Source organism: Vombatus ursinus, unplaced genomic scaffold (genome assembly GCF_900497805.2).
Source record: "Vombatus ursinus unplaced genomic scaffold, bare-nosed wombat genome assembly UNPS02011369.1, whole genome shotgun sequence".
NCBI lineage: Eukaryota > Metazoa > Chordata > Mammalia > Diprotodontia > Vombatidae > Vombatus > Vombatus ursinus.
In genome coordinates, this window is record NW_020951147.1 from 978996 (window position 1) to 1004010 (window position 25015).

Here is a 25015-nt window from a genome sequence, read left to right on the forward strand (position 1 = left end):
CCATCTGGGTCACTCAAGCACCTGAATCTACCCTCCTCACACTTTCTAGGAAATAAGACGTAAGGTATCCAAGCCCACTTGCCTTCTCTCTTCTTTCTTTGCTTTTCACTAGGATCACTGGTACCCAAAGTTGGCAACTCAAGGTTGCTGCTCTTGGGGGTGGGCAGGGAGAAATTGATGGCCAGAGTGTCGCTGAAGTGGATCCATCTCCTTGCCCAACCTCATCCCCGGGAGTGTACATTCACAATGACATGCACTCACAGTGGCACTCAGCCAGTATGCGTAGCACAGTCTGGGTTCTCTCCCATCCGATGATGTCTCTTTGTTTCTGGGGTCTCCATTTTTCTTTCCTTTTTAGCTAAGATAGCACAGCAGGAAAGGCAGAGGGGGAGTTGGTGGCCAGAGCCCCAGGTCAATACTTCACCAAGGAATACCTAAGTGGAGAGCTCTGGGCTCCTTTCTTCCCACTGGCCACCTCTTTGACACCGGTCTGACGGGCTGCTGGGTGCACCTTCAGAGCTGTTCCCAAGTCAGGGCAGCACAACAGCTACCCTGCCAATATGGCAGTAATAACAAGTCAGGTGATTTATGGGACCCGGGAACATAGACCACAATTTTAAAAACACAAGTGATTTGCCTGGAAACAAATCATCCTCCCTGAAACGCCCCCATTGTCAGATTACAGTGTCATCTCTCAGCAGCCGGAGCCTGGTCAAGAGAATCACAGCCTTTTAGAGAAAGGTCCTTAGCAGCTATCTAGTGCAGCCCACCCAGGAAAGGATCCCTTCTGCTTCATCCCAAAAGGACCAGCCAGATCTGGCCTGGAGGAAGTAAGTGGCCATCCTAGAGCTTGTGGAGAAAAATAGGCTCTGGCCAGGAGTGTCTTATTTCAGCCACTTTGGCCTTTGGGCTGGGAGCTGGGGCAGCAGCCTCAGAGAGAGCATTCCTCCTGCAGCTGCAGGCTAGGAGAGCTGGACCCTGGAGGGCAGGGGGATGCTATGAGTCCTTGTCTCGGTGAATGCCTGTCCCAAGTTGGGGCACAGGGAACCCGACCCTGTATCTCTGAGCACCCAATGAGAGGCCCATGAAGATCTCAGCTGCAGCACAGCCCATATGTCATCTAAGAACACAGTAGAATGGAAGCTCTTTGAGGAAAAGTAGGATTCTGTTTTTGTCTTTGGGTGTCCAGTGCGAAGCAGAGGGCCTGGCCCTTCGTATTGATTTATTTATACTTTTTGGTCCTATCATTCTTCTCTGTGGACAACGGCTGAGGAGGAAGTCCAAATAAACTGCCTGGCAGCTTGTTCCTTGGACAAGCGGAAACATCTCTCTTTTAAGGTTCCTGCATTTTTTTGTTTTAATTTTAAAAATATCAGTTATTCAGCATCTCAGTGAACAGTTGTATTCTGGGCAGCAAGGAAGAGGCACGTGTCAAAACATGGTCATCCCTAGAGGGAAGAAGCCAGGGTTTTGTTTTGTTTTTTTTTTCATTAAATTCAATATAGAAACAAAAAAGAATACATGAGTTTGAAATGAAAATGTGTGAGAGAAGAAGCTCTTGTATAGAATAGACTAAGAGAGCCATCTCTGCCCCCACCTTGACTGCTCAGGGATAATCTGCCTATGTTCTGGGAAAGAACAGCAGAGAATGTCTTTGCGTCTGGCATGGTCCAGCCTAGGAGAGGCCCTGGACAGCCCATACAGCCTTCTGTCTCCGAAGGGCCCGGGACCATTGGGCTCCCAATGATCAGTTTCTCTTGTCCTCAGTGATGGAAGCATGACCCACCTGACCAGCTCAGGCTGGAGGCTTTATGGGAGAGCCCACCAAGCCCAAAGAGCAAACAGCCAGAGGCAGAGCACTGCACTGATCCCTGGTACCCCTGGGCGTCAGCATCAGTGGCCTGAGGCCACAGCCACTCTCCTAGGGGCCTGACTGCTATCCAGGAGCTGGCCATTCATCATGTTGCAGTCACGGTGACCCAGCCCAACACAGTAATTCCTTTCCTTTCTGGCACCAAAGTCACCAACAATCCCCTTCCAAACTGCCCGGTGGCAGCCCACCTTGAGATCAACCAATAAACATGTATTAAGCACCTAGTGTGCACCAGGAATTATGCCGACTGCTGGGAATGCAAAAAGAAGCAAAAGACAGCCCCTGCCCTGAAGGAGCTTACAAAATGAGCCAGGTGTAAGGAGGAGCAAACGGCCAGGAGTCACATCCCTGGCTATGACCCAGATGACCCTGAGGTCATCCTGCCCAGACCTGCCTCCCCTTCCCCACTTTGCAGATCTGATCAGCCCTCCTTTTCCTTGGTATTCTTTCTCTGGGTGCCTCCTTCGGTGCATTTGGGCAGGGTTTTCTTGGTGCTTTTGGAGCTCCAGGGCCTGGGTTCTGATTGCTGCTCTGCTCTATTCCCTCTCTGACCTTGAGCAAGGCTCTTCACCTCCAAGGGTCTCCGTGGACTTTCTCTACAAAATGAAGGGAGTTAGACCAGGTTCCTCCCAACTGTAAAGCCTACAGGGTCCTCCAAAGTGATGGGCTTTGTTTCCCCAGATCTTTTTATCCATCAGTCAATGAGTATGTATTGAATATTTGTGATGATATGAAAAAGCCTACCCTTTCCACCAAAAAAAAAAATCAGAAAAGGCCTCCTCCTGTATTAATTACAAAATACAGAAATATCCTGTTGCCCTGAGCAACAAGCTTTTGCAAGAAGGTCACTAATGCATTGTAAGCAAGCTCTGTTGAAACACCATTCTGCTACCCGCCCACCTGCACACTGGATGGCTGGCAGTGATCTAGGCCAGCACCTGAGTCCCAGTGACATTCACTCCATGGCCTGCCAGCCTGCTTTGCACCAGCGTATCGCTTACCCCCTGAACTCCCCCCACTTGGTATGCTGTCTCTCCTAACATTGTGTCTTCGTGGAACCAATGACATTGGGTAGCCTCCGCCTCTGATGAGATCAAGATCACCAGCCTTCCCGGCACTAGCTCCCCCTCCCCACCATGCCGAGCCCACTTGGGCAGTCTTTATCCTCATGGAGAGAGGAGGAGGAAGAGGAGGAGGTAGCCAGAAAATGCTGTTTTGGCCACTGCCACCAGCTGGCTCCCTGTGGCCTTTGGCATGTTCCCACATCCAGATCAGAACCACCTGGTTAATTAACCCTCCACAAGCCAAGTGCACCTCAGCACGTGCAAACTTCCTTCAAGCATGGAGGGGACCTGTCAGGGCAGAGCGGAGGAATTGCTTTTCAGGGGGAGGATGGACCAGGTGTCCTGAATGGGACTTCTCCAATTCCAGGTTCTTGCAATTCCAGGTCTCTGATCACATCCCATAGGTTGACTTAGTGGAATTAGTAGGAAGAATTTAAGAAAGTGATTCGAATGTCCCTGCCCTTTGACTCTGAGATCCCCCTGCTGTGCATATACCCCCCCCCCAAGGAGGACAGAAAGAAAGGTCTGTGTATATCGAATTGTATACACCGTAACACTTTTGGTAGTACAAAGAACTGGAAACAAAGTAGCCTCCTAAGGGCTGGGGAAGGGCTGAACAAATTGTGGCACGTGACCAACTAGAAGAAACAATGAATAGGAAGGATTCAGAGAAGCAGGGAAGACTAATATGAACTGATGCAAAGGAAAGTCAACAGAGCCAAGAAACAATTTCTGCTACAACTGCAACCATGGTAATAGAAAGAACAGACCCGAATGGAGTGCGAAATCCCTCCTTGCAGAAAAGCGGGGTTTGTGGAGGGAGGTTGTGTAGACCGTCAGGCATGGTTGGCGTGTTCACTAGCGTTACTGACCTGCCTCTCTTTCTCTTGTGTTTGGCTGTCAGGGATAGCTCTCTGGACAGTTTAGAGGGGAGGGGAGGGGAGTATTTGGAAGTGAAGGAGCTTTAAAAACAAAAATAACAGCTAAAAATTGATGAAGAAACTGCTCCTTCTCTTTCTTAATGATCTGGGCTTAGGGCAGGAAAGAAGTCACTTATTGGAAAGTTCAAATTGCAGAGTCCAAGTGTTCTGAATGAAGATTCAGGCCAACTTGTGACAGCAGCTACCATCTGTGTTTCTGACTTCTGAATTGTAAACACCTGACGCTTCTTCTAGGTTTTATTTCCTTCAGGAGGAATTGTGTGAAGAGGATTTCGTTCTGTGCCCTTTAACCCTCTGAAGGTGGGAGCTCGGGGAATCTTTAATCATATAGCATGAGATTTACCGATCTCAGACTTGGAGAGCTAGAAGGGACTTTGAAGGTTTTCTCATCCAGTCTTTGCCCAAATCATGAATCTCCTTTAAGATTTTCCCAACAAGTGGTCATCTAGCCTGTGCTTGGATACCTCCAGTGATAACAACCTCACTACCTCCTGAGGAAGCCTATGCCATTGTTGGGTAGATGTGTTTGGGAATCCTTAGTCAGAACTAAAATCTGCCTTCCTGTGATGTCCACCCGTTAGTCCTAGTTCCATCCCCCTGGAGCCACACTAACATCTAATCTCACATCCATGTGAGCTTATCCTTCAGATAATGGAAGCTGGCAATTGAGTGTTCCCTCCACAGATGTAGGCAGAGTGATCGGCAATGGCCAAACAGATTGAAAATGGAAATTTTCAGGATCATAGAGAATTAATGGGAAAGGCCAATCAGTGACCCAGAAGCAATAGTTTTGACAAATCATCCTTAAAGGAGAACTTTCCAGAACACAACACTCTAGAAATGATTTTGTCTACCCAAATGTTAAAGAAGTAGGGGTTCCAGACATTGCCCACTCTACTAAATCAAACATTCTGGAGTATCTGGCTTGGTGTTTTGGTGGGTAAGAGTCACATAGGACAGGCTGGCATGGAGAATAACAGCAGTTATATTAATAATAAGAATACTAGCTAACATCTATATAGAGCTTTAGCATTCACAAAGAATTTTACGTATCTGCCCCACTTTGGAACAAGCCTATGAGCCTTCAATAAATAATAATAGCTAGCATTTATATATAGCATTGCGACAGCTGATTAGTGCAATTGATTGAGTGCTGAGCCTAGAGTCAGGAAAACTCCTCTTCCTAAGTTCAGATCTGACCTCAGACACTTTGTAGCTGTGTGATCCTGGGCAAGTCACTTAACTCTGTTTGCCTCAGTTTCCTCATCTGTAAAATGAGCTACAGAAGGAAATGACAAACCACTCCATTGTCTTTGCCAAGAAAACCCCAAATGGGGTCATAAAGAGTCAGACATGACTGAAAAATGACAAGAAACAACACACAGAGCATTAAGGTTTGCAAAGCACCTCACAAATATTACTTCATTTGAGCCTGATAACAACTTTGAAAGGTAGATGTTATTATTGTCCCATTTTATGGATGAGAGAGTTGAGGTGACTTAATCAGGGTCGTGTAGCTGGAAAGTGTCTGAGAGAGGATTCAAACCAGGTCTCTGTGACTCTGTCCACTGCTCTCACCACCTCCTGAGTCAGAAGCTGCAGTTTGGGATGGAATGCCCACATCAGTGAAATCATAGACCCACTGGAGTATTTTCCAAAGACATTCCTTCTGCCAGCAGACTTTATGAACAAGCTATGGTAGGCATAGTGAAAATAAGAGACCAGTCTATCAAAATGCAGGTGCTGAGGCTCTGTTCTCTTTCTCAAGAACAAAACCAAGATGCTTTCTTTCCCCTGGCCTTGGGAATGTTCTCCTGCTCTGTGGGTGATTTTTAGGTGTGCATATATTCAAGATGTTGATGTAAAAGGACTGACTTTGGCCAGCCATTGAGTTGGGAGGAAGAAGGCTGGTGGCCCAATCCTGGCTAGCTGGCTGTGTGACTGTGGGGCAGTCATCCTCCCTCACGTTTAAAATGAGAGTCTGATTAGATGAAGTATTTATTAAGCATGTACTATGTACTGGGTATTGTACTAAGCACTGGGAATACAAATACAAGCAAAAAGAAAGACAGAGCCTGCCCTCAAGGAGCTTCCATTCTAACGGCGGAAGACGACACATGCAGGAAAGCCGAGAGGAAGTGGGCATGAGGTCCAGAGAGTCTGGAACTCAGCTGGTCTAGAAGTGGTCATGGCTGGCGTGGTTGGCACTTCCTCCAGTGGAGGTTCCATGGCAGGATTCACCAGTGTGAGGAAGAGGATGCAGGGTGCAGGCATCTCTGGCCTAGTGAGAGGGAAAGTGGAGGGTCCTGGTCTAAGGCCTGTTTCCAAACTGTAGTATTAACACTCAACTAGTCCAATGGATCTGTGAAATCATTGATATGGGCATTCTGTCCACGGAGGCAGATTGCAGCCCACACAGGCTTGACCATCTCGTAGGACCCTTGCCCACAGCCTCCCATCCTCCTCCTCAGAAGGGGAGAAGAATGGACATTTACATGGTGCTAAGTTTTGCATAAAAGTCTTTCTACCTCCACACCTTCATTGGGCCTGTGAAGCAAGGAGTTTGCTGCCAGGAGAAGGGAGCTCACCACCTCCCCAGGCTGCCCAGTCTTCGTTAGGCCAGCTCTCACTGGTGAGAAAAATTTTCCATGTCGCTTCAGTTCAATTGGAATCAACACACATTTCTTGAATGCCTACTATGTGCCAGGCACTGGGCTGAGTGCCAGGGATGGAAACAGAAAACAGAAACAATCTGCTCAAGTCTGCTGTTCTTTGTTCTACCTGCCCCATTGGGCAGCCCACAGCGTCTCCCGGACCTTCCTCTCAGGGCCTTATTGGGGTCATCACCTGGGAATCTCCACAGAAGGTCCTGGATGAGAAGCCAGAATCATCCTGGAGGCAAGCCCATCACTTGGCAACCTGACAACACTCGTGCACTAAGCGTAGCCACAATAGCCCCCCCACCATGTGGTGGTCATGTTCAGGGGCTCACACCCTCTGGGTCTTTCTCCTCCACACTTAGCATAATGCCTGGCAAACTGTAAGTGCTTGATAGGTGCTAACTGACTACCTGACTGCCTATATCTCATAGGGCCCTGTCGTCTCTTGCCCCCAGTGTGAGTTGTCATTTGCCCTCGGTAGCTTTTCAAAGAAAACACAATGAAAGATTCCTATCCAACCATGTTCTCAAGTTTAGCCTGTATATCTTTGAAAATACAATGTGAATTTTCATTCTTGCTTTCACACTAGCTGCCCAAGGCACCCAGTGATTTTGGTTCTAATCTAAGCCCTGCCTATGTGAACGTTAGCCCCACCAGCTGCCCAGCCCCGTACAGCGTGGGATGTTCACATGTAGTCTTCGATTCTGGTTATGGGGAATGAATGGAGAATCATATGATCTGGTTAATGAAGAAACCTGCACGCATGGAGGGACTCCTCATTTCCCAGGAATTCAAATCCAGTGAAATCCTCTGCAGCCTTCTCCACCGGTGTCATCTCTGTGGGATCAGAAGGGAGTCCTGACCTTTGCAGTGGTCGTGGTCCCACAGACCCCAGCAAGGGCTGCTTCTCATCATATCTGCAAAGTTCACACTTGTAGTTGTCCGAGTACCTGATACCGGCTGATCTGTGCCCACCATCCAGACTTCAGTTCTCCTAAGAGCCAGTCAAGGGGCTTCCAAGAAGCAGCCCCCAATTGCTGGCCCAGAGAGACTGGTTGGGCTTATCTCCACAGCCCCAGAACAGACTGCAGGTACTGACTGAGCAGCCTGAGTAAGAGACAGCGGCCACATCTCCAACCTTCCTATGGCTACATCCCACAAAGGGAATGTTTGGTGCCGTTGAGGGCTTCCCATGCTTAAGATGCTGCAGAATTCAGACAGCACAGCCAGTATTCAGGGTTAATGAACATGCCCAATGGTGAAGTGAGAAGAGAACTGGAGGGTGGGACAGGCTGTGGCCTCCCTGCCTGTCACAGTGATGGCATCCTTTGCTCCTTAGGATCAGGCAAAAAGAAAGAAGAGAATGACAGTAAGTGTGCCCAGCAGAGCCTGAACCTCCCCAAGCAGAAAGACACATCCCCTTCCCAGATGGGTATTCCCTGAAGATAAGCAGCCAGGTGGGCAGATAAGGCAGGCACCCCACAGGTGCAGAACCATGCTCTGTCCTGGACCACCCCCCACCCCCCCAGGGTGATGATCCAAAGAAGGAAGAGGCCCAGCAGCCTCTAAGGCATCAGTATCATGGAGCTTTCAATGGGCTAGGGTCCTCTAACTCCAGATGGTCCCCAGGTGAGCTCTGCCCTACTTGGTGGCCTGAGTGAGGCACCAAGGAAAAGAGCCCAAAGTCAGGAGGTAGATGTGAAGGTTTCAGCCATGGTCTGACTCATTGACTATGGAATTGCATAAAATCAGTGGTGGGGCAGAAGGAAGACTGGAAATAAAGATTCCTTCTCTTGAGCTTTCTCCTCTCTGCCTTTTCCTCAGTTTGGGGCCCTGGTAACCTCCCGCTCCGAGATACTCTCTCCCTTTGCCTTCCCTGACACTGCTCCCTCCTGACTTTCCTCCTCCTGTCTGGCCTGCTGAATTGTCCTCTGTGTGTTAGGCCCTCAGCATGGGGATCCCTGGGCCTTGTGTCCTGTTTCCATCCTGGGCCTTCTCTTCAGCGTTCTTTCTGTCTTGGTGACCTCATCTGCACCCTTGAATTCAGTTAGCATCTTTGCACAGATCATTCTCAAGTCTACATACATCATCCTGATTTCACTCATGGATGCCATTCACATAACCAACTGTCCACCCAAATGGCCTCTGTACCTTTCAGAGTCATCATGTCCAAAATGTAACTCATTGTCTTTCTCCCTAGAGCTGCCCTTCCTCCAAGTGTTTCTGTTTCAGGGGAGGGCACCAACCTCCTTCCAGTCCCTCAGCTTGGCTAAATTAGGAGTCATCTCTGCCTCTTCCCTGGCCCTCCTCCCTCCTGGACAGTCAAGGGCCAGTCTTGTCGGTCCCTTCCCTCACCTCCCTTCTTCTCTGTCCTCTCTCCACTCACACAGCCACCATCTTTGTCATTTGTCTCCATGTTTCTAGTCTCTCTTCAGTCCAATACTCCATACAGCTGCCAGCACCATCTCCCTAAAGCACAATTGTGACCATTACTCCAAAGACTACTGCTCTGCTCAGAAACCTTCATTGTCTCCCTGTTGCCTCTAGGAAAAGTGAAACTCTTCGTTCTCATATTTAAGGGCCTCCACAATCTGGCTGCCGCTCACCTTCCCAAATGTTTCATGGTGCTCTTCCCCCCAGACTCTACAGTCGCAGCCAAACTAGTGTTGTTCAAGGTCAGCGTTCCATCTGTGACCTTGATGCTTTGGAAGGCCATGCCCTGATTCCCTGCCGCGAACAGCTCTCCCTCCTCATCTCCTGCCTCCTAGAATCCCTCCTTTCTCTGATCTCAGGAGCCATGACCTCCATGGAATCTTCCCAAATTTCCCCAATCCTCTTTCTCCCTCCTCAACTTCGGGTATATTTGCCTATTGTGGACTCATTTCCCTTCAGTGGAATGTAAGCTTCTCGAGGGCAGAGTCTGTTTTTGTCTCCGTATCCCCAACACCTGGCCCATTGCCTTGGCTATAACCAGTGTTTAATGGATGTTTGTTGAATTGAGATAGCCCTGGACCTGGGATCTGGAGACCTCGTGTGTTATCACAACTCTGCCAATAACTTGTGAGTGACCTTGAGTAAGTCCCTTCCCTATCTGTGCCTCCATTTCCTTTCCTGTATGGGAGAGTTGGACCTCTCAGACGCCTTCCACGTGTAACTCTGTGACTCAGTTACCTTCTAAATCAAACAGTCTGACAGAGTGGGGTAAGTGCTGAACTACGAATCGGGAAGACCTAAGTTCGAATGCTGTCTCACACACTTGCTAGCTGTGTGACCCTCTTGACCTCTCTTCGATCTCAGTTTCCTCATCTGTAAAATGGGGGTAATAATAGCACCTACTTCCCACTGTCTTTGTAAAGATCAAAAAAGATAGCATCTGAAAAGTGCTCTGTAAACCTTACAGGTGTATGTAAATGTCAGCATCTGTCATTTCTGTTATTACTGAATGATACCCCATTCATTGCAGCCCCAAGAGAATGCACCAAGAGCCTGACCCTAGCCACATCCAAGTTTGAATCCCATGGTCTTCCCCACTTTAAGACATGGGTCTGCAGGTTTGCCCGGTGATTCCCCAGGTTGGCTCTGGGAAGTCCCTGGCATTGCTTTGGTGCCATTCTGGGTGGCTTTGCCACTTTGGATGCCAATTTGTTGGGATGTCTGTGTGAGGTGTCTTCTATCCCTGATGTCCAGGGCCCTGTCTCAATGTTTGTGTCTCTGTGCCAGAGAACGTGATCTGTGTGGTGTACGTGTGTATGTGTGTGTTAGAGCAATCAAATGTGTCTGTGAAATGGTCATTTCCTGTGACTTTCTGATCTCGGCTTCCTCTTCAGGGTTTCCATCTTACTCCCCATCTTTTATGTTTTCCTCCACTATTGGTGTGACTATCTGACCAGCCAAGGTCCTGTCGCTTGGATGGGCCACATAGAGCCTAGAGCTTTGGCCTAGGTTTGAGACAGGTGCGACTGGAAGCCCTTCAGGAGCAGGGACCAATCCCTCAGGACCTAGCTTCCTAGCACCCAGGTCAAGCACATGCCCACACAGAGGATAAAGGAGTCCTATGGTGGGGGGGGGGGGGGGCATGGCTCTCCAACAATCTGCAAGTTGCTCCAAGTCAACTTCTGGGGACCTTGAGTTCTGAGATGAAAACACTCATATGTGTCTCCCCCAAATTCTGGTACACATTAGCTTCAGCCCCAAGCCAGATAGCCCCAATTCCTAAATGCATCATTAAGAAAATGAGAATTCAGCTGATCCGGATGTGCCTGTCAATGAGTCAATAAATATTTATCCAACTCTCACTATGAACCAGGCACTGTACTAAGCCTCTGGTGCCCAGGATGGAGTTTTCCTTCCAGACAGGAAGGCAGTCTTGGTTTCAAGCCTTCCCACTTCCTCTGAAGTAGGTTTGGTGGCTTGTTTGTCTTGGGGTGTGTGTGTGTGTGTGTGTGTGTGTGTGTGTATCTGTGTGTGTGTGTGTCTGTGTGTGTGTATGTTGGAAAGAAATTAGGCTCATCATTCTTCAGGCATAGACACAAATGCTTAACCAATGGCCAAGCTGATTACTCACTGATTTCCATGCCTGAAGAGTAATGATACATATTTCTTTCCAACACACACATACATGCACACATGTGCACATGCATACATACCAAGACAAATCACCAAACTTCCTGGTTCTTTTGCAAATAGAAATGGGAAGGAAGACTGTCCTGGAGGCAGCCAGGGAGAGCTAGCTTGAGGTGGTAGCAAGTGTGCTGAATTTGGAACTGGAGGGTCTGGGTGTGAATCCTGACTCTCCTTATACCATGTGTATGACCTTGTACAAGTCACTCAAACTCCACTGAGCCTCATTCCTGTCTGAAAAGGAGGCTGATCAAGATGACTTCTAGAGCCTTTTCTAGAACTAAATCTATGACTTTCTGATTTATTTCAAAGACCTAGAACTGTTCATATTAATTAGGTGCCTTATTTAATTACTGGGTTCCCCAATGATAAATCAAGCATCTTCCCTGAATATCCCTTTGCCGTGAATTTAAAAACCAAAATTAAAAACAAAACTAACCAATAAAAAAAAAACAAAGCTAAGTTTTACCCAACACCTTCCAGACCCCGGGAATGGAGAGAGAGCTGGCCTCAAAGCCAGAAAGCCCTGGGTTCAAGCCCTGCCTCTGGACCATGAGGGCTGTGGGACTTTGGGCAAGGCACTTCCCTCTAGGTGCCCCAGGCAGCTCTCTGGGAGTGTCAGTCAATAAGCAGGTGCCAGGCAGCATTGGCAAAAGCAGATTTGCCTACAGCGATAAACTCGCCAGTCTGGTCAAGCAAGGGTCTGGAAAGACAGATGTGCATTCTCTAATGGCCCTCCAGAGTTAAGACCTTTTTGTGAGAAGGCCAAAGAGTGTTAGCAGAAAGACGTCCGACCTCTCCTTGTCACCATCACCTGGCTGAAAGGGCCCAGGATGCTGAAAGCCTCTCTCCTGTTCTCTGTCAGACCCAGGGGCCCCATGCTAAAGGTTTTCTTTCCATTTCTGTATAGATTTTCACCCTTCACATTTTGAAGGTTTGAAGAAGAGGATGGTTTTTCGAGTGACCCTAAGTAAACTTGGGCTGCATGCAGGCTTAGCACTCCTAGCATGCATGTGTGGCAGCAGCGGTAGACCGCCATTGGCTTGCACCCCTCCCCTGGGGCTGACCTCTTGCCTTGTTAAAATGCGAAAGAGACACTTTGGCATTTGGATGACTCAGTCTCCCCCTCAACCTTAGGAGACTTGGGGGGTGGGGTGGGACTTGACCCGCTTTCTTCATTTATAATGACATTCCGTCTGTTGCAGATAAAGTTGATGAAGTTGTACCAGCTGCCAAGCCATCGAGGACAGCAGAAAACGTGGCTGTGGAGTCAAGAGTGGCGACCATCAAGCAGCGACCAACCAGCAGGTGCTTCCCATCTGTGGCAGACATGAATGTGAGTGGGACAGCTCCCCGGGGTGGGGGCCAGCCAGAGGGAGAAGTCCTGCTGGCAGCTTTGCAGCCTGTTAGAGATGCAATGGGAACCCACTGGATCAGAGGTCACGGAGCAACTTTTGCCTTTGGAGTCTGGCTTCATACACCCCTCTACTCTCCAGAAAGGAAATCAGCAGACCTAATGAGTCAGAACTGGGTCAGATTTCAGTCCAGCCACTTATTAGCTGCATGAATTTGGGCAAGTCACTCAGATTCTCTGAGCCTCAGTTTTCTCAACCTGAGGAAAATAATACCCAGAATCCCCCCCATCAGCTGCAAAGCAGATGCCAATCTGCATTGGTAAAAGCAAAGCTCCCTACTGTGAGGAAGTCACAAATCTGGTGAAACAAAAATCTGCTGGAAACATAGAGTGGTGTTCTCTAATGGACCTCCTGAATTAAGGCAGGTGAGAAAGCAGGTTGTGAAGATCAGAGAGAACAATTCAAAGCTATGAAAGTTGCTTGCCTGGTGCTGTCCCAGGTGCTAGAAATACAATGTGGGGGGAGGCGGGAACACTACTCCATACCTTCGAGGGGCTTACATCTTACTGGAGATGTACACAGATAATCACAGTGTTGAGGAGAAAGAATAGAAATACCACGGGAGCATTGGGAGGGCCGGACAGAAGTGGCATCTGAGCTGAGGCATGGATGAAGACAAAGTTTCTGAGAAGCGGGCATGAGGAGGCAGCATAACTTGGAGGTATAGCAAATGACTTGTTCACATGCATGGAGATGAGAAAAAGAGCATTGAGAAATAGCCCAAAGTCCAACTTGACTGGAAAGTAGAGTTTGTCCAGGGGAATCATAAAAAAATCAGTCTATAAACATAGGTGGGAGCCAGACTGAACCTAGAACTTTGTATTTTATACTCTAGGTAGGAGGGAACCATTGATGGTTGTTGAACTGAGGAGTGACCTCAGAAATATTTTTTACAGCTGTATGAAGTGAAGATGAATTAGAGAAGGGGAGATAGAAGACAGGGAAGCCAATCGGGAAGTTACTAGAGTAGTCCATAGGAGAGGTGATGAGAACCTGAACTAGGTAAGTGGAAGGAGGGCACAGTGCACACTGAGAAGGTAGAAATGAAAGAAGCCCAACAGAGCTGATTTTAGATTTGGGATTAAGGAGGCCAAGGATGGCCGTCAAGTCAGAAATCTGGGGGATTGGGAAGAAGGGGGGCCTCAGTAGAAACAAGAGTTTGGGGGAACAGCAGATTTGTGAAGAAAGATAAGGATTTTTTTTTGTGAGGCAATCAGGGTTAGTTGACTTGCCCAGGGTCTCACAACTAGTGAGTGTCATGTGTCTGACGCCAGATTTGAACTCAGGTCCTCCTGACTCCAGGGCCGGTGCTCTGTCCACTGCACCATCTAGTTGCCCCAAGATAAGGATTTCTGCACCTGACATGTGGCTAGGACATCCATGGGAATGTATCCAACCAGCAGCTAATGAGGCCACATTAGCATTCAAGTTGTCTGTGGAGATTTGGGAGTCATCTCCATGTTATTCTACTTGCATCCATGAGAGCTAAAGAGATCTCTGACAGAGAGGGCATTGAAGAGAAGACAAGAGAGACCAGAATAGTCTCAGGTGGGATGTGGATGAAGGTCTAACAAAGGAAGCTGAGGAGGAGGAGTCAGAGAGGGATGGGAAGAAGGAGAAAAGAGAAGCCCAGAACATAGTGTTCCTTACCGAATGGTCATGGATTGAGTGCTGTGAAAAGTGTCCAGAATCCGTAACCAGAGAAAGAACTCAGGAGTCCGAATGCAGATGGAAACAGACTATCTGCTCTCCTTTTTCTTTGTTGTTTTGGTTTTTTTGCTTCATTCTCATGGTTCTCCCCATCAGTTCTAATTGTTCTTTACATCATGACTAATGGGAAAATATGCTTAATATGAATGTGTAAGTAGAGCCTATATCAGATTGCATGCTGTCTTGGGGGAAGGAAGGGGAAGGAGAGAAAATTTCAAACTCAAACCCCTTATGGAAGTGAATGTTGAAAACTAAAAATAAATTATTGAAAGAAAGAAAGAAAGAAAGAAAGAAAGAAAGAAAGAAAGAAAGAAAGAAAGAAAGAAAGAAAGAAAGAAAGAGAAGTGTCCCAGAGAGGGTGAGGAACAGAGCCCAAAGCTGCAGAGAAGTGAAGCAGGCTGAGAACTAAGAAATGACTCCTGGGATTAGCCACTAGGAGCCCATTGGTAACTTTTCATTTGAGTGATAAGACTGAAAGCCAGACTTCAGGGGACTGAGAAGAGAGTGGGACGTGAGCAAGTGGAGAAAACCTTGTAAATGATTCTTTCTATGATCCTGAGAGTTAAAGGGAGAAGAGATAAAGTCCAGTAGCTTGAGGGATGAGAGGGTCATATTTTCTGGGGGGTGGGGGGGACATAAATCTATTGTAAGTAGGAGAGAAAGAACCAACAGGTGAGGAGAAATTGGAGACTTAGAAACGGAAGACATGATCTAGCCCAACAGTCTCATTTTGCAGTTGAGGAAACTGAGGCTATGGGAGATACAGTGATTGGCCCAAAGTTGCCCACGCAATGAGTATCAAGCTTGGATTCAAATCCATACCCTCTGACTTTAAATCCAGCCCTCTTTGCACTGCCGTGTGGATCACAGAGGGATGAGGGAGGTAGCGAATGGGAAGATATCCTGGGAGAAAGGCCACTTTCCTCAAACATGGGAGCAAGAGAGGAAAGAGGGGAGATGGTGGAGAGCCTGGCTTCAGTGCTTTGTCTTAAGAATCCTTTGCCAGGCAGTCCAGTAAAGATAATAGGGGCCCTTGTCAGAATCATGTTTCCAAACACATAAAATACATAGGATTATAAAGAGAATCAGTTATATTGAAATGCAATGATGAAATAAAAGAAAACCAAGTCCATGGACCCCAGTTCAAAAACTCCTGATGGAAAGGGATATAAAATAAGGGATACAGAGACCTCCTAGCAGAAGGCCTCAGTTTTCCCAGCACCATAGGAAACAAGGACAATGGCAAGGGAATAGAGATGCTGGGAGACTTTCAAGGAAGAGGAATTGGAAGCTGAGGGAACTGGGATAGGGACCATGAAGGAAAGAAAGGCTTGCCCGGCAGCAAGGAAGGCCCAGCTGGAAAGGATGTGCAGTGACCCATTCACCGCAGTGATGTGGCTTCCTTCAGGGGCACTGAGCAGCATGAGAGGGGGAGCAGAAGATGCAGGTGCTGAGGGTGCCATGGGGTTCATGATTACTGATGACATAGATGAAGGGAGTCCGGGGTGGAGGACACAGTATGGCTAAACTAGCTAAATTCAGGAGTCAGACCAAGCTTCACAAACCTTAAAGCTCAATGTAAATGTCATCTCTTCTGGTTATTATCATATTGGAAGTCTACCTTCCTGGCTGTGTAACCTTGGCTGAGTTCCCTTCTCTGGCCTTCAGTTTCCTCACGTACAGAATGAGGGGGCTAAGTGAGCTCTGAAGGCCCTACCACTACTGAATCTTAGGACTCCCACACTTTACAAATTAATAAACTGAGGCCCAGAGAGCTGTATTGACTTAGCCATGGTCATACAACTTACCAATTAGAAATCCTGGGTTAGAACCCAAGTCTTTGGCTCCCAGAGCCAGCTCTTTCCACCGTTAGTGGAATGGTGACCCAGGAGAACAAAGCTTGAGAGCCCTTCTCAAGCACAAGGGTCAGGACTGGGCTGGAGCAGAGAGGTGGGGGTGTTAGAATTCGTTTCTATATTCTGTCATAAACCAGATCAAAATGAAATTGAAACCAAAATTGAAACCAAGCATGTCTTCCCAAAGACCGAGTTTTTTAAACCTGGTTTCGTCAGGAGACAGAGATTGACTGTCATCTTGAGAACTAATGTAGTAATGTGAGAAAAAAAGGGCCAGATGTGAAATCAAGAGACCTAAGTTCAAATCCCATTGCAGACACATAATCTCATCTCTTAAAGCCTCCTCTGAGCATTTTTATCTGGAAAAAGAGAATAATAACACTTGCAGGCAGAGCTATAACTAGGGCAGGGCAGTCAGGGATATGCGCCCAGCTGCTGAAATTTACAGGTCACTGGCAATTCATCTGTCTTTCAGTAGCATAAAGGCAATTGAGCTCAGTACCTACCTGTCAAAAATAAGTTATAATGGGATGCTGCCAGATGGCATGCTCCCCTTCTCCCCCACCTCTTCCTATCAGATGTGATAAGGGCATGTTTCCTTCCACCTACGCCAGGGGCCGGATTTATTGGCTATGATTTTTTTCTGCTTTTCTTGCTTCAGAGTATTATGATGAGGAAAATCGCCAATAAACTTGACTATGACAGTGTAATGAGCGCTCTATTCCTTCTGTCCTGAGGTGGATGAGATAAGAACCTGGGCTGAAGGAAGGCGGATGATGCATGCCTGTGCCGACGGGCCTGGAATCTAGCAGCAAACCTTAGTGAGGCCGTAGCAGCGCACACCCCTACCAAGCATCATTATTATAACATTTTCCATAAAGCTTGCAAGGCACTTTCTTCATGATGTCCTTGTAAGTTCGATAGCATTGCTGTCCCCATATAAAGAGGGGCAAACTGAGGCTCAGAAGTTAAATGACCTCCTTCCCCACCCACGTGGGCAGAGCACTGACGGTGAGCTAGTGGGTGGCAGAGCCAGCTCTCCCCAAGCCCAGGTCTCCTGACTCCAAACCCGTGAGTGCCCACTGCACTCAATTCTATCATGTGGCATCTGAGGGGTTTTTAATGCAATGAGAAGTTCAGCGCTTTGTCCCCCTCCGCACTTCCGGCACGTGGGTGTGTGTGTGCGCACACGCGTGTGTGTGCGTGTGTGCACGTGTGTATGTGTGCAAGTGTGTGTGCATGTGTATGTGCATGTGTGTATGTGAGCACGTGCATGTGTGCGTGTGCATGTGCGCATGTGTGTGTGTGTGTGTGTGTGTGTGCTCCTGCACGTGCACATGTACATGCACCCGTGTGCATGTGGTCAACAGCCCGTGGAAATGTTGAGCTGAAATAAGTCAGGCAGGATTATCCTTTGGTCTAGGACTGACCATGGGGGCAATGCCAGATGAAATTGATAATGGAATTGATGAGTGGGTGGAGTTCACTTCTCTCCCCACCAGCTTCCCCATCCTGTCTCTAGGTGCTCTCTCCTCTCCTCTTCCCTAAAACCCCTTTGGCTGGAGGGGAGGGGGAATCTCCAGGTCTCCCCACCCCCTCTGCTCTTCAGTTCCACCCAGCCTCCCCCTTCCCCACAACAATGCCTCCCCGTACCAGACTATGCTATCCCGACCTTGCGACAGTTCAAATGTATCTGTCCTGTACCCCACTCCCCCTGGGACCTATACTTTGTTAGTTCATCTGGCAGACTGATATGTGAGAGATTGTAAATGGCAGAAAATGGTCTCACATGGTTCCCCTCCAAGGCAGCATTAAAACAAAGACCTTCATGGCCTTGACCCAAAGCCGAGCCAGCAGGGAAGATCTGGCAGATTGGGGCTTGGTTATGAGGTTTCCCTCCACATGGGTTTTCAGATCCTAGATTTGGAGCTGGAAGGGACCTTAGAGGTCACTCTGTCTAAAACATTCTTTTTTTCTTCCAGATGGGGAGACTGAGGCTTAGAGAGGGACACTATCTTGCCAAGGTCTTATCCTGTCTGACACCTTTATAAACACTTTGTCCACAGTTTTGACATTACAGGGGAAACTGAGTAGTGAAGAGAAGAAATCCTAGCCCAGGTTCCTACTGATAGATGTTGCTCAGGAAATATCTAGTGAGTGCATAGATAAGGATGTGTTAAGATCGAGGTTCAAGAAAAGCCCCCTACACTGAGATTTCCTACACTCATTTGAAGCTTTTTTTGAAAAGGAGAAATCTTCACCTTCTAACTCAGAGAGGCTAGGATTCTGTACCTAATCTCTGGGTCCTTCTAGCTGGGAGCCCCCCAGGACACAGCCCTGGGGACCCCCAGCCCTTGACCACACTTCTCTTTCCTTTGGTTTGTTTCTCTCCTGCTCTCTTGAATGGGGTGCCTAGTCCAAGAGCCCTCTGAGCCTGACCCATGTACTCTTTACTTTACAGTCCATTTACGAGCGGCAGGGAATTGCAGTGATGACCCCCACGGTCCCAGGGAGTCCAAAGGGCCCATTCCTGGGCATCCCTCGAGGTACGATGAGAAGGCAGAAATCAATAGGTAAGGCGTGTGGTCATTCTCTTAAGAAGCAGCCCCCATCCCTACCTGAGTGGGAGTTGGGGAGACCTCCCTACGAGTCAGGGTGGGAGGAGACAGACAGCCAACAGGCAAACGCCAGGGTACCCTGACCCCGTGGCTGCCTTCGTCCATCTTCCCCAGCAACTGCCTGCTGCCCAGCCCCCCAGAACCCAGGCCTCTAGTCCTGCCTGCCCTCCAGGCTCATCTAACCCAGTTTCAAGTATTCCAAGTTGTGTTACAACTTTTCTGTCTAAACCAATCCCATAAACAAAAGATGTCTTGGGCAAGAGTTTCCTTAATGTGATGTAAGCTCAGTATCCCTTGTCTTGCTGTCAGGACCTCTCTCTTCATGAGACTTCATCTTCCAAGGTCCCAGCCTTTGCCCTGTACTAGAATGAATTTGCTGAAGCCTGTCACAGTCCATCTTGGGTAAAATGAATGTGAGAGCCTTCTCTACTCTGGGTGTTCGAGCTGGGCTCAGAATAAACTCAAGGAAGAGACTTTAGCTAAAACTATGCCCATAGAATGCCTTTTCTCAGTGACAAACATCATCTGGATCCCTATGAATTTATAGGAAAAGATAAACATTCTCACCTGAACCCAGACCTTTTCCTAGATGATCCAGAATTTGTTTAATGCAGAAAAGTCCCCTTGGCCAGTGGACAGCAGGAGCCTGTCCAGGTGACTTTAGGTGATGTGTTCTGTGTGACCGGAAGTGCCCACACAGCACGTGTGCCCAACGACAGTGTGTGAGGAGCTCTAACTTGGGGCTTCCAGGGACACTTCTCTGTATTTTGGCTGGGGGGGGGGGGGGCGCTTCGCTCTGTCGTTTTCAGGCCTAATCATCAAGAAGTGTTTTCTGCATTCCTCCTGTTAGCGTGTGGCTTTTTGTTAGTGGGCTGGGGTGCGGGCAGGTCATGCTGCTGAGGAGGCATACCCCCACTGACCCGCCTGTCGTGGGAGTGCCTTATGCTCATAGTGTAGTGTGACCAGCTAAGTCAGGAGCAGCACTAAAGCCATGGTGGATGATTGGCTCTGGTAAATAACCCAGTTAATAACCACTGATTTCCTCTTGTCAGACAGCAGAATCTTTCTATCAGGTTAGTGAATCTATATAGTCTGAAATCCGTAATTTCAATGTAACACCCTTTGCTCCATAAGGTGTATTCATCAATGGTGGCTCCTTGGAAACTCAACCGTTGGCCAACGCACCTGGAGCCAGTGGTGACTCCGAGCCCTCGGCCGTCCCAAAAGCATTGGTGATGCCACGGATGCTTTCCCCAAGGAGTATGTCCCATTGAGAATACCCTTATCGAATGAAAGTTGCTGTTTTTTCTTTTAATCTCAATCAACAATTAGTTCATCATAGGAATTTATTTTACTAAAAAGCTCTCATTTGGCTCCCTCTCTGAAATCTTGCATGCCCCCCTGCCATTACAAAATGGTTGTCTGCGTCCATCAGTCCATGTTCTGTATCACTGCTTGCCTTTCACCAGTGTTCTGTGTTTTCATTGTGTTTTTATGGTTTTTGGATGATTGCGAAGGAAATCTCCCAGCCCCCAAACAACAGGAACTCCACTTATTCAGTGATGGGTTGATTAGGAAAGACTGCTTTGTGGCAAATTAGTAGCATTCCTGCATAGGCTGTAGAATGTTAATGGCCCAACCCCCACCCCTCCCCCAACCAGTACCACTTTATTGGCTCCAAGGAAGCTCAAATGGGCCCTGGGATGCCACAGATAATGGTAAGAGTGTAGAAGGTAGTAAGCTGCGGACCACGTGGCTCCTTACCCAAACCCCATTATGGAGTGGGAAAGGGAGGAATCATCCAAAACTCCATCTGTGATTAGTCAGTTCAGTGGGCAAGAGATGAGTGTTCATGAGGCCAAAGACACAGGTTCTGCCCAGGCAGAAAGCAGAGCCTCCAGCCAAGCCTAACTCATCCCGCAAATGTCCAGGTCAAAAGCCCTTCCTGGTCTTTATTAGGCTCAGCCCTGAGAGTGGCCACAGAGGGCCAAGTTGCAGGACGGGTCCCATGGCCACCAAGGCCTGTAGCTCCCTGGCTCAGGTCTGACCGGGCTGCCTGTAAAAGCGTCTCCACATAGACATCAGCACATCCTTATCTCTCCCTACATCCCACACAGGAGAGATTTCTTTTCTTCTTTTGGACCAGTTAATGACTTGGACAGTGCTGTGCTCTGTGTGTGTGTGTGTGTGTGTGTGTGTGTGTGTAGGTGCGTGTGCGCGAGCTCAAGTATGCATCTTATGCATGTCTTAATCTGTTGCTGTTGAGAAGTGACCCAAAAGCAGATTATGCAGCATTTAAGTGACCAGATAGCCATCCCTTTGGATGACTAACAGCGGGTCTCACTCATTCTCTGTTTCCAGGAATAACCGAGGAAGAGCGCCAGTTTCTGGCTCCCCCGATGCTAAAGTTCACGAGAAGCCTGTCCATGCCCGACACCTCCGAAGATATCCCTCCTCCTCCCCAATCCTTACCTCCTTCACCACCACCACCCTCCCCAACGGCTTACAATTCACCCAAGTCACCCACGTCCAGACCCTACGGGACAATCAAGCCCCCCTTCAATCAGAATTCAGTTCCCAAGGCCTCCCCTTCCCCTCGGCCTGAGAACATCGGCGCGGCGATGAGGGAGAAGGGCCTGTATTATCGGAGAGAGCTGGACCGCTATTCGCTCGACTCAGAAGACCTGTACAGCCGGAACGCTGCCGCCCAGGCAAACTTCAGAAACAAGCGGGGTCAGATGCCAGAAAACCCCTATTCCGAAGTGGGGAAGATCGCGAGCAAGGCTGTTTATGTCCCCGCCAAGCCAGCCAGGAGGAAGGGCATGCTGGTGAAGCAGTCCAATGTGGAGGACAGTCCTGAGAAAACCTGCTCCATCCCCATCCCGACAATCATCGTGAAGGAGCCCTCCACAAGCAGCAGCGGGAAAAGCAGCCAGGGAAGCAGCATGGAGATCGACGCGCAGGCCTGTGAGCCGCCGGGGCAGCTGCGGCCCGACGACAGCCTGGGCGTCAGCAGCCCCTTCGCGGCAGCCATCGCCGGAGCCGTGCGGGACAGGGAGAAGAGGCTGGAGGCCAGGAGGAACTCTCCTGCCTTCCTCTCCACGGACTTGGGAGATGAGGATGTGGGGCTGGGCCCGGGGCCTCCCGCGCCCAGGACGAGGCCTTCCACGTTGCCAGAGGAAGAGCTGTTTGGCGACGAGGACAGCCTGGGCCAGCTGCCATCACCCACTCCGGTGGCGGCACCGAGGGAGCCCGAGAACCATTTCGGCAGCAGCGAGCCTAGCGGCCAGAGTGACCCTGGTGGCGTGAGGACATTGAATTCTGTCCCCAAAGCAGCAGGCCCTGAGAACAACGCCGGGCCGGCAGCCAAAGGGGGGAGCACAGTGAGCTCTGATAACTATGTCCATCCGCTCACTGGAAGGCTGTTGGACCCCAACTCACCACTGGCTCTGGCCCTCTCGGCCAGGGATAGAGCCTTGAAAGAAACTCAGCAGGGTCCCGGCACGGGGGAAGCAGCCAAGGCAGATCTGAACAAGCCCCTGTACATCGATACCAAAATGCGGCCCAACATGGAGCCCGCCTTCCCCTCTGTGACCAGGCAGAGTGCCCGCGGCCCGCTGCGGAGGCAGGAGACGGAGAACAAGTATGAGCTGGACAAGGACAAGAAGGGAGACGAGAAGAAGAACATGCTCATCAGCATCGTGGACACCTCCCAGCAGAAGACGGCTGGCCTGCTGATGGTCCACACCGTGGATGCCGCCAAGACGGAGGACTCCCTGGAAGAGGAGGAGGAGAAAGCGGACGTGAACACAGAGCCAGAACGCTCTCCAACCGAGGTGCCCGAAAGCATTCCCGAAACCGAAGGTGCTTTACAGGTCTCGGCCGCCGGCCCGGGCAAGGTGATGGCGACGGCGGGCTCGGTGGACGAGCCGGTCGTCTTGCCCTTCCGTATCCCGCCCCCTCCTCTGGCGTCCGTGGATCTGGACGAAGATTTTATTTTTACAGAACCGTTGCCTCCGCCCCTAGAGTTTGCAAACAGTTTTGATATCCCTGACGACCGGGCCGCTCCAACTCCCCCTCCCACAGACCTGGGGAAGCCGAGGAAAGACCCCCCCCAGTCCCCTTCCTTCGCCCCCAGCCAATCAGCCAACTCCGTGGACAGTAAGAAACCGGCGGGTCTTTCAAACTGTTTGCCAGCCTCGTTCCTGCCGCCCCCAGAAAGTTTTGATAACGTCACTGACTCCGGGATCGAGGAGGTAGACAGCCGGAGTAGCAGTGACCACCATCTTGAGACAACCAGCACTATCTCCACCGTGTCCAGCATCTCCACCTTGTCCTCGGAAGGGGGCGAGACCCTGGACACGTGCACGGTCTATGCAGATGGGCAGGCATTTATGGTTGACAAGCCCCCCGTACCTCCGAAGCCAAAAATGAAGCCCGTGATCACCAAAAGCAATGCGCCTCACAGAGACACCCTGGTGGAGGAGAACTCGGACGGCTTTGTGATCCCCCTGCCCGCACAGGCGCCGGCGCCGCCCCCGCCGCCCGCTGGCGCCCAGCCAGGGGGGACCGCAAAGGTTCTCCAGCAAAGGACCTCCAAGCTGTGGGGGGACGTCCCCGAGGTCAAAAGCCCGATTCTCTCAGGCCCTAAGGCGAACGTCATTAGCGAATTGAATTCGATCCTGCAGCAAATGAACCGAGAGAAATCGACGACGAAACCCGGGGAAGGATTGGATTCGCCGACTGGAACCAAAACGGCTAGCCTCAGTACAAGGTGAGTGCAGGCCGAATGGGGTGGGGGGACGCCTCACTGGGGTGGCCCAAGCATCCCAGAGCGATCCACTGAGAAAACAGCCCAAAGCCAGCCTCTGAAAGCACGAGCTGCCCAATCAGGCTCCTCCTGTGAGAAAGGCCCAAAGGCTTCAGTCAGTCTTTTCATGTCCACCTGGTCTCCATGGTCCCTGAAGTCCAGGCACACCTCTTCCCAAAGACGGGCTGCCCTGGATCAGGGGCCTCCACTAGGTGCCGCAAGGAGTCTTCCCAAGCCCCGTGTCTGGCCACAGCCTGCTCTTCCCAGAAACTGGTAAGAAGTGAAAAGGAGCGGCCGCTCAGGTCTGGAGCGTCGGGGGAGAGGGGATCCTTACTGTTCCCCAGTCTGGTTTATGGCCTCTTGTCTGTCAGGAGCTAGGGTCAGTTCTCACGTCACTACAGGAAGGGTCCCCACCTGGAAGAGGAAAAGGACAGAAATAGGCAGCATGAGGGAGAGAGCAGTCAGGCAGATTTGTGTGGGGTTGAGTCAGGAAAGGCTGGTGATCAGGGCTGCCCAAAGTGGAAGCGACTCATGGGAAAGACGTGGCCTCATCCTTCTGTGACAGCCTTCAAAGGACAGGGGACCTCTGAGAAGGGATGTAGTAGGCAAGTGTCCTGTTCCAGAAATGACTAGGTCCTTTCTAACTCAATTCAATTAATCAGTTTATTGAGGGCCTGCTGCCTCCCAGTCACCGTGCTGGGTGATGGGCATAAAGAGAAAAAATCAAACCGTCCTTCCTGTCAGGAAGCTCACATTCTACTGGCGGAAAACGCTCGTCCCAATACACCAGACAGCATGCCTAGAGACTTAGGATGTAATTGCTAAGAAGTCATTTTCCAGGGGAGGGAGGAGGGGAGGAGGACAGTCATCAAGGTAGGCTTCCTGGAGGAGGTAACAAGAGCTGAGCTTTGAGGGAAGCTGGGGGTACTCCGAAGTGCCGGCGAGGAGAGAATGCATTCCAGCCATGGGGAATGGTCACCAGCATGCTGGGATTCTGGAGAGGCAGGGACTTCTGTGGCCTCAGTGACAAACACCCACCACTACTCCAATCAGCCACCACTGTAGAAGAGAGCAGCCCATGGTCCATGAGAGCACATAGCTACCTAGAAGCTGAGTCTGGCTGGCAGCAGCATCTTGCCCAACTCTCCCATTTGACAGAGGATGGCAGAGTCCAGGGGGGTCCCACAGTAGGACTGGGATGCAGTAGCGGGTCTTTTCATGGCCAGCCCAGTGCTCCTTCGACCCGTCCCATCATGGTCTGATTCCTTCCTGCCCTGTAGACCCAAACCTGGGGACTAACCAGCCATCAGGGAACAGAGACTTGGCTTCAAGTCAGGCTGGCAGAATGAGGCTAAGTCTCTATTGTCTCCAGAATAGCTGGAGATGTTTGTGCCTGCACACATGGCTTTGGGAGATCACGCATGCAGGCATACACACACATGCACGTG

The 25015-nt window shown here is 49.8% G+C and overlaps 1 protein-coding gene across 4 annotated transcripts in view; it reads left to right on the plus strand.

Annotated features, from left to right (window-relative positions):
• Positions 1–25015, plus strand: part of SHANK2 (SH3 and multiple ankyrin repeat domains 2) — a 712956-nt gene that overhangs the window by 668078 nt on the left and 19863 nt on the right. For 3 of the 4 annotated variants that reach the window (XM_027856171.1, XM_027856170.1, XM_027856173.1), the window contains 3 exons: positions 12364–12494; positions 18601–18712; positions 21119–23531. In XM_027856171.1, coding sequence (XP_027711972.1) covers positions 12364–12494; positions 18601–18712; positions 21119–23531 — 2656 coding nt within the window. The remainder of the gene's footprint in view (positions 1–12363; positions 12495–18600; positions 18713–21118; positions 23532–25015) is intronic. The other variant, XM_027856172.1, reaches the window with a different exon arrangement.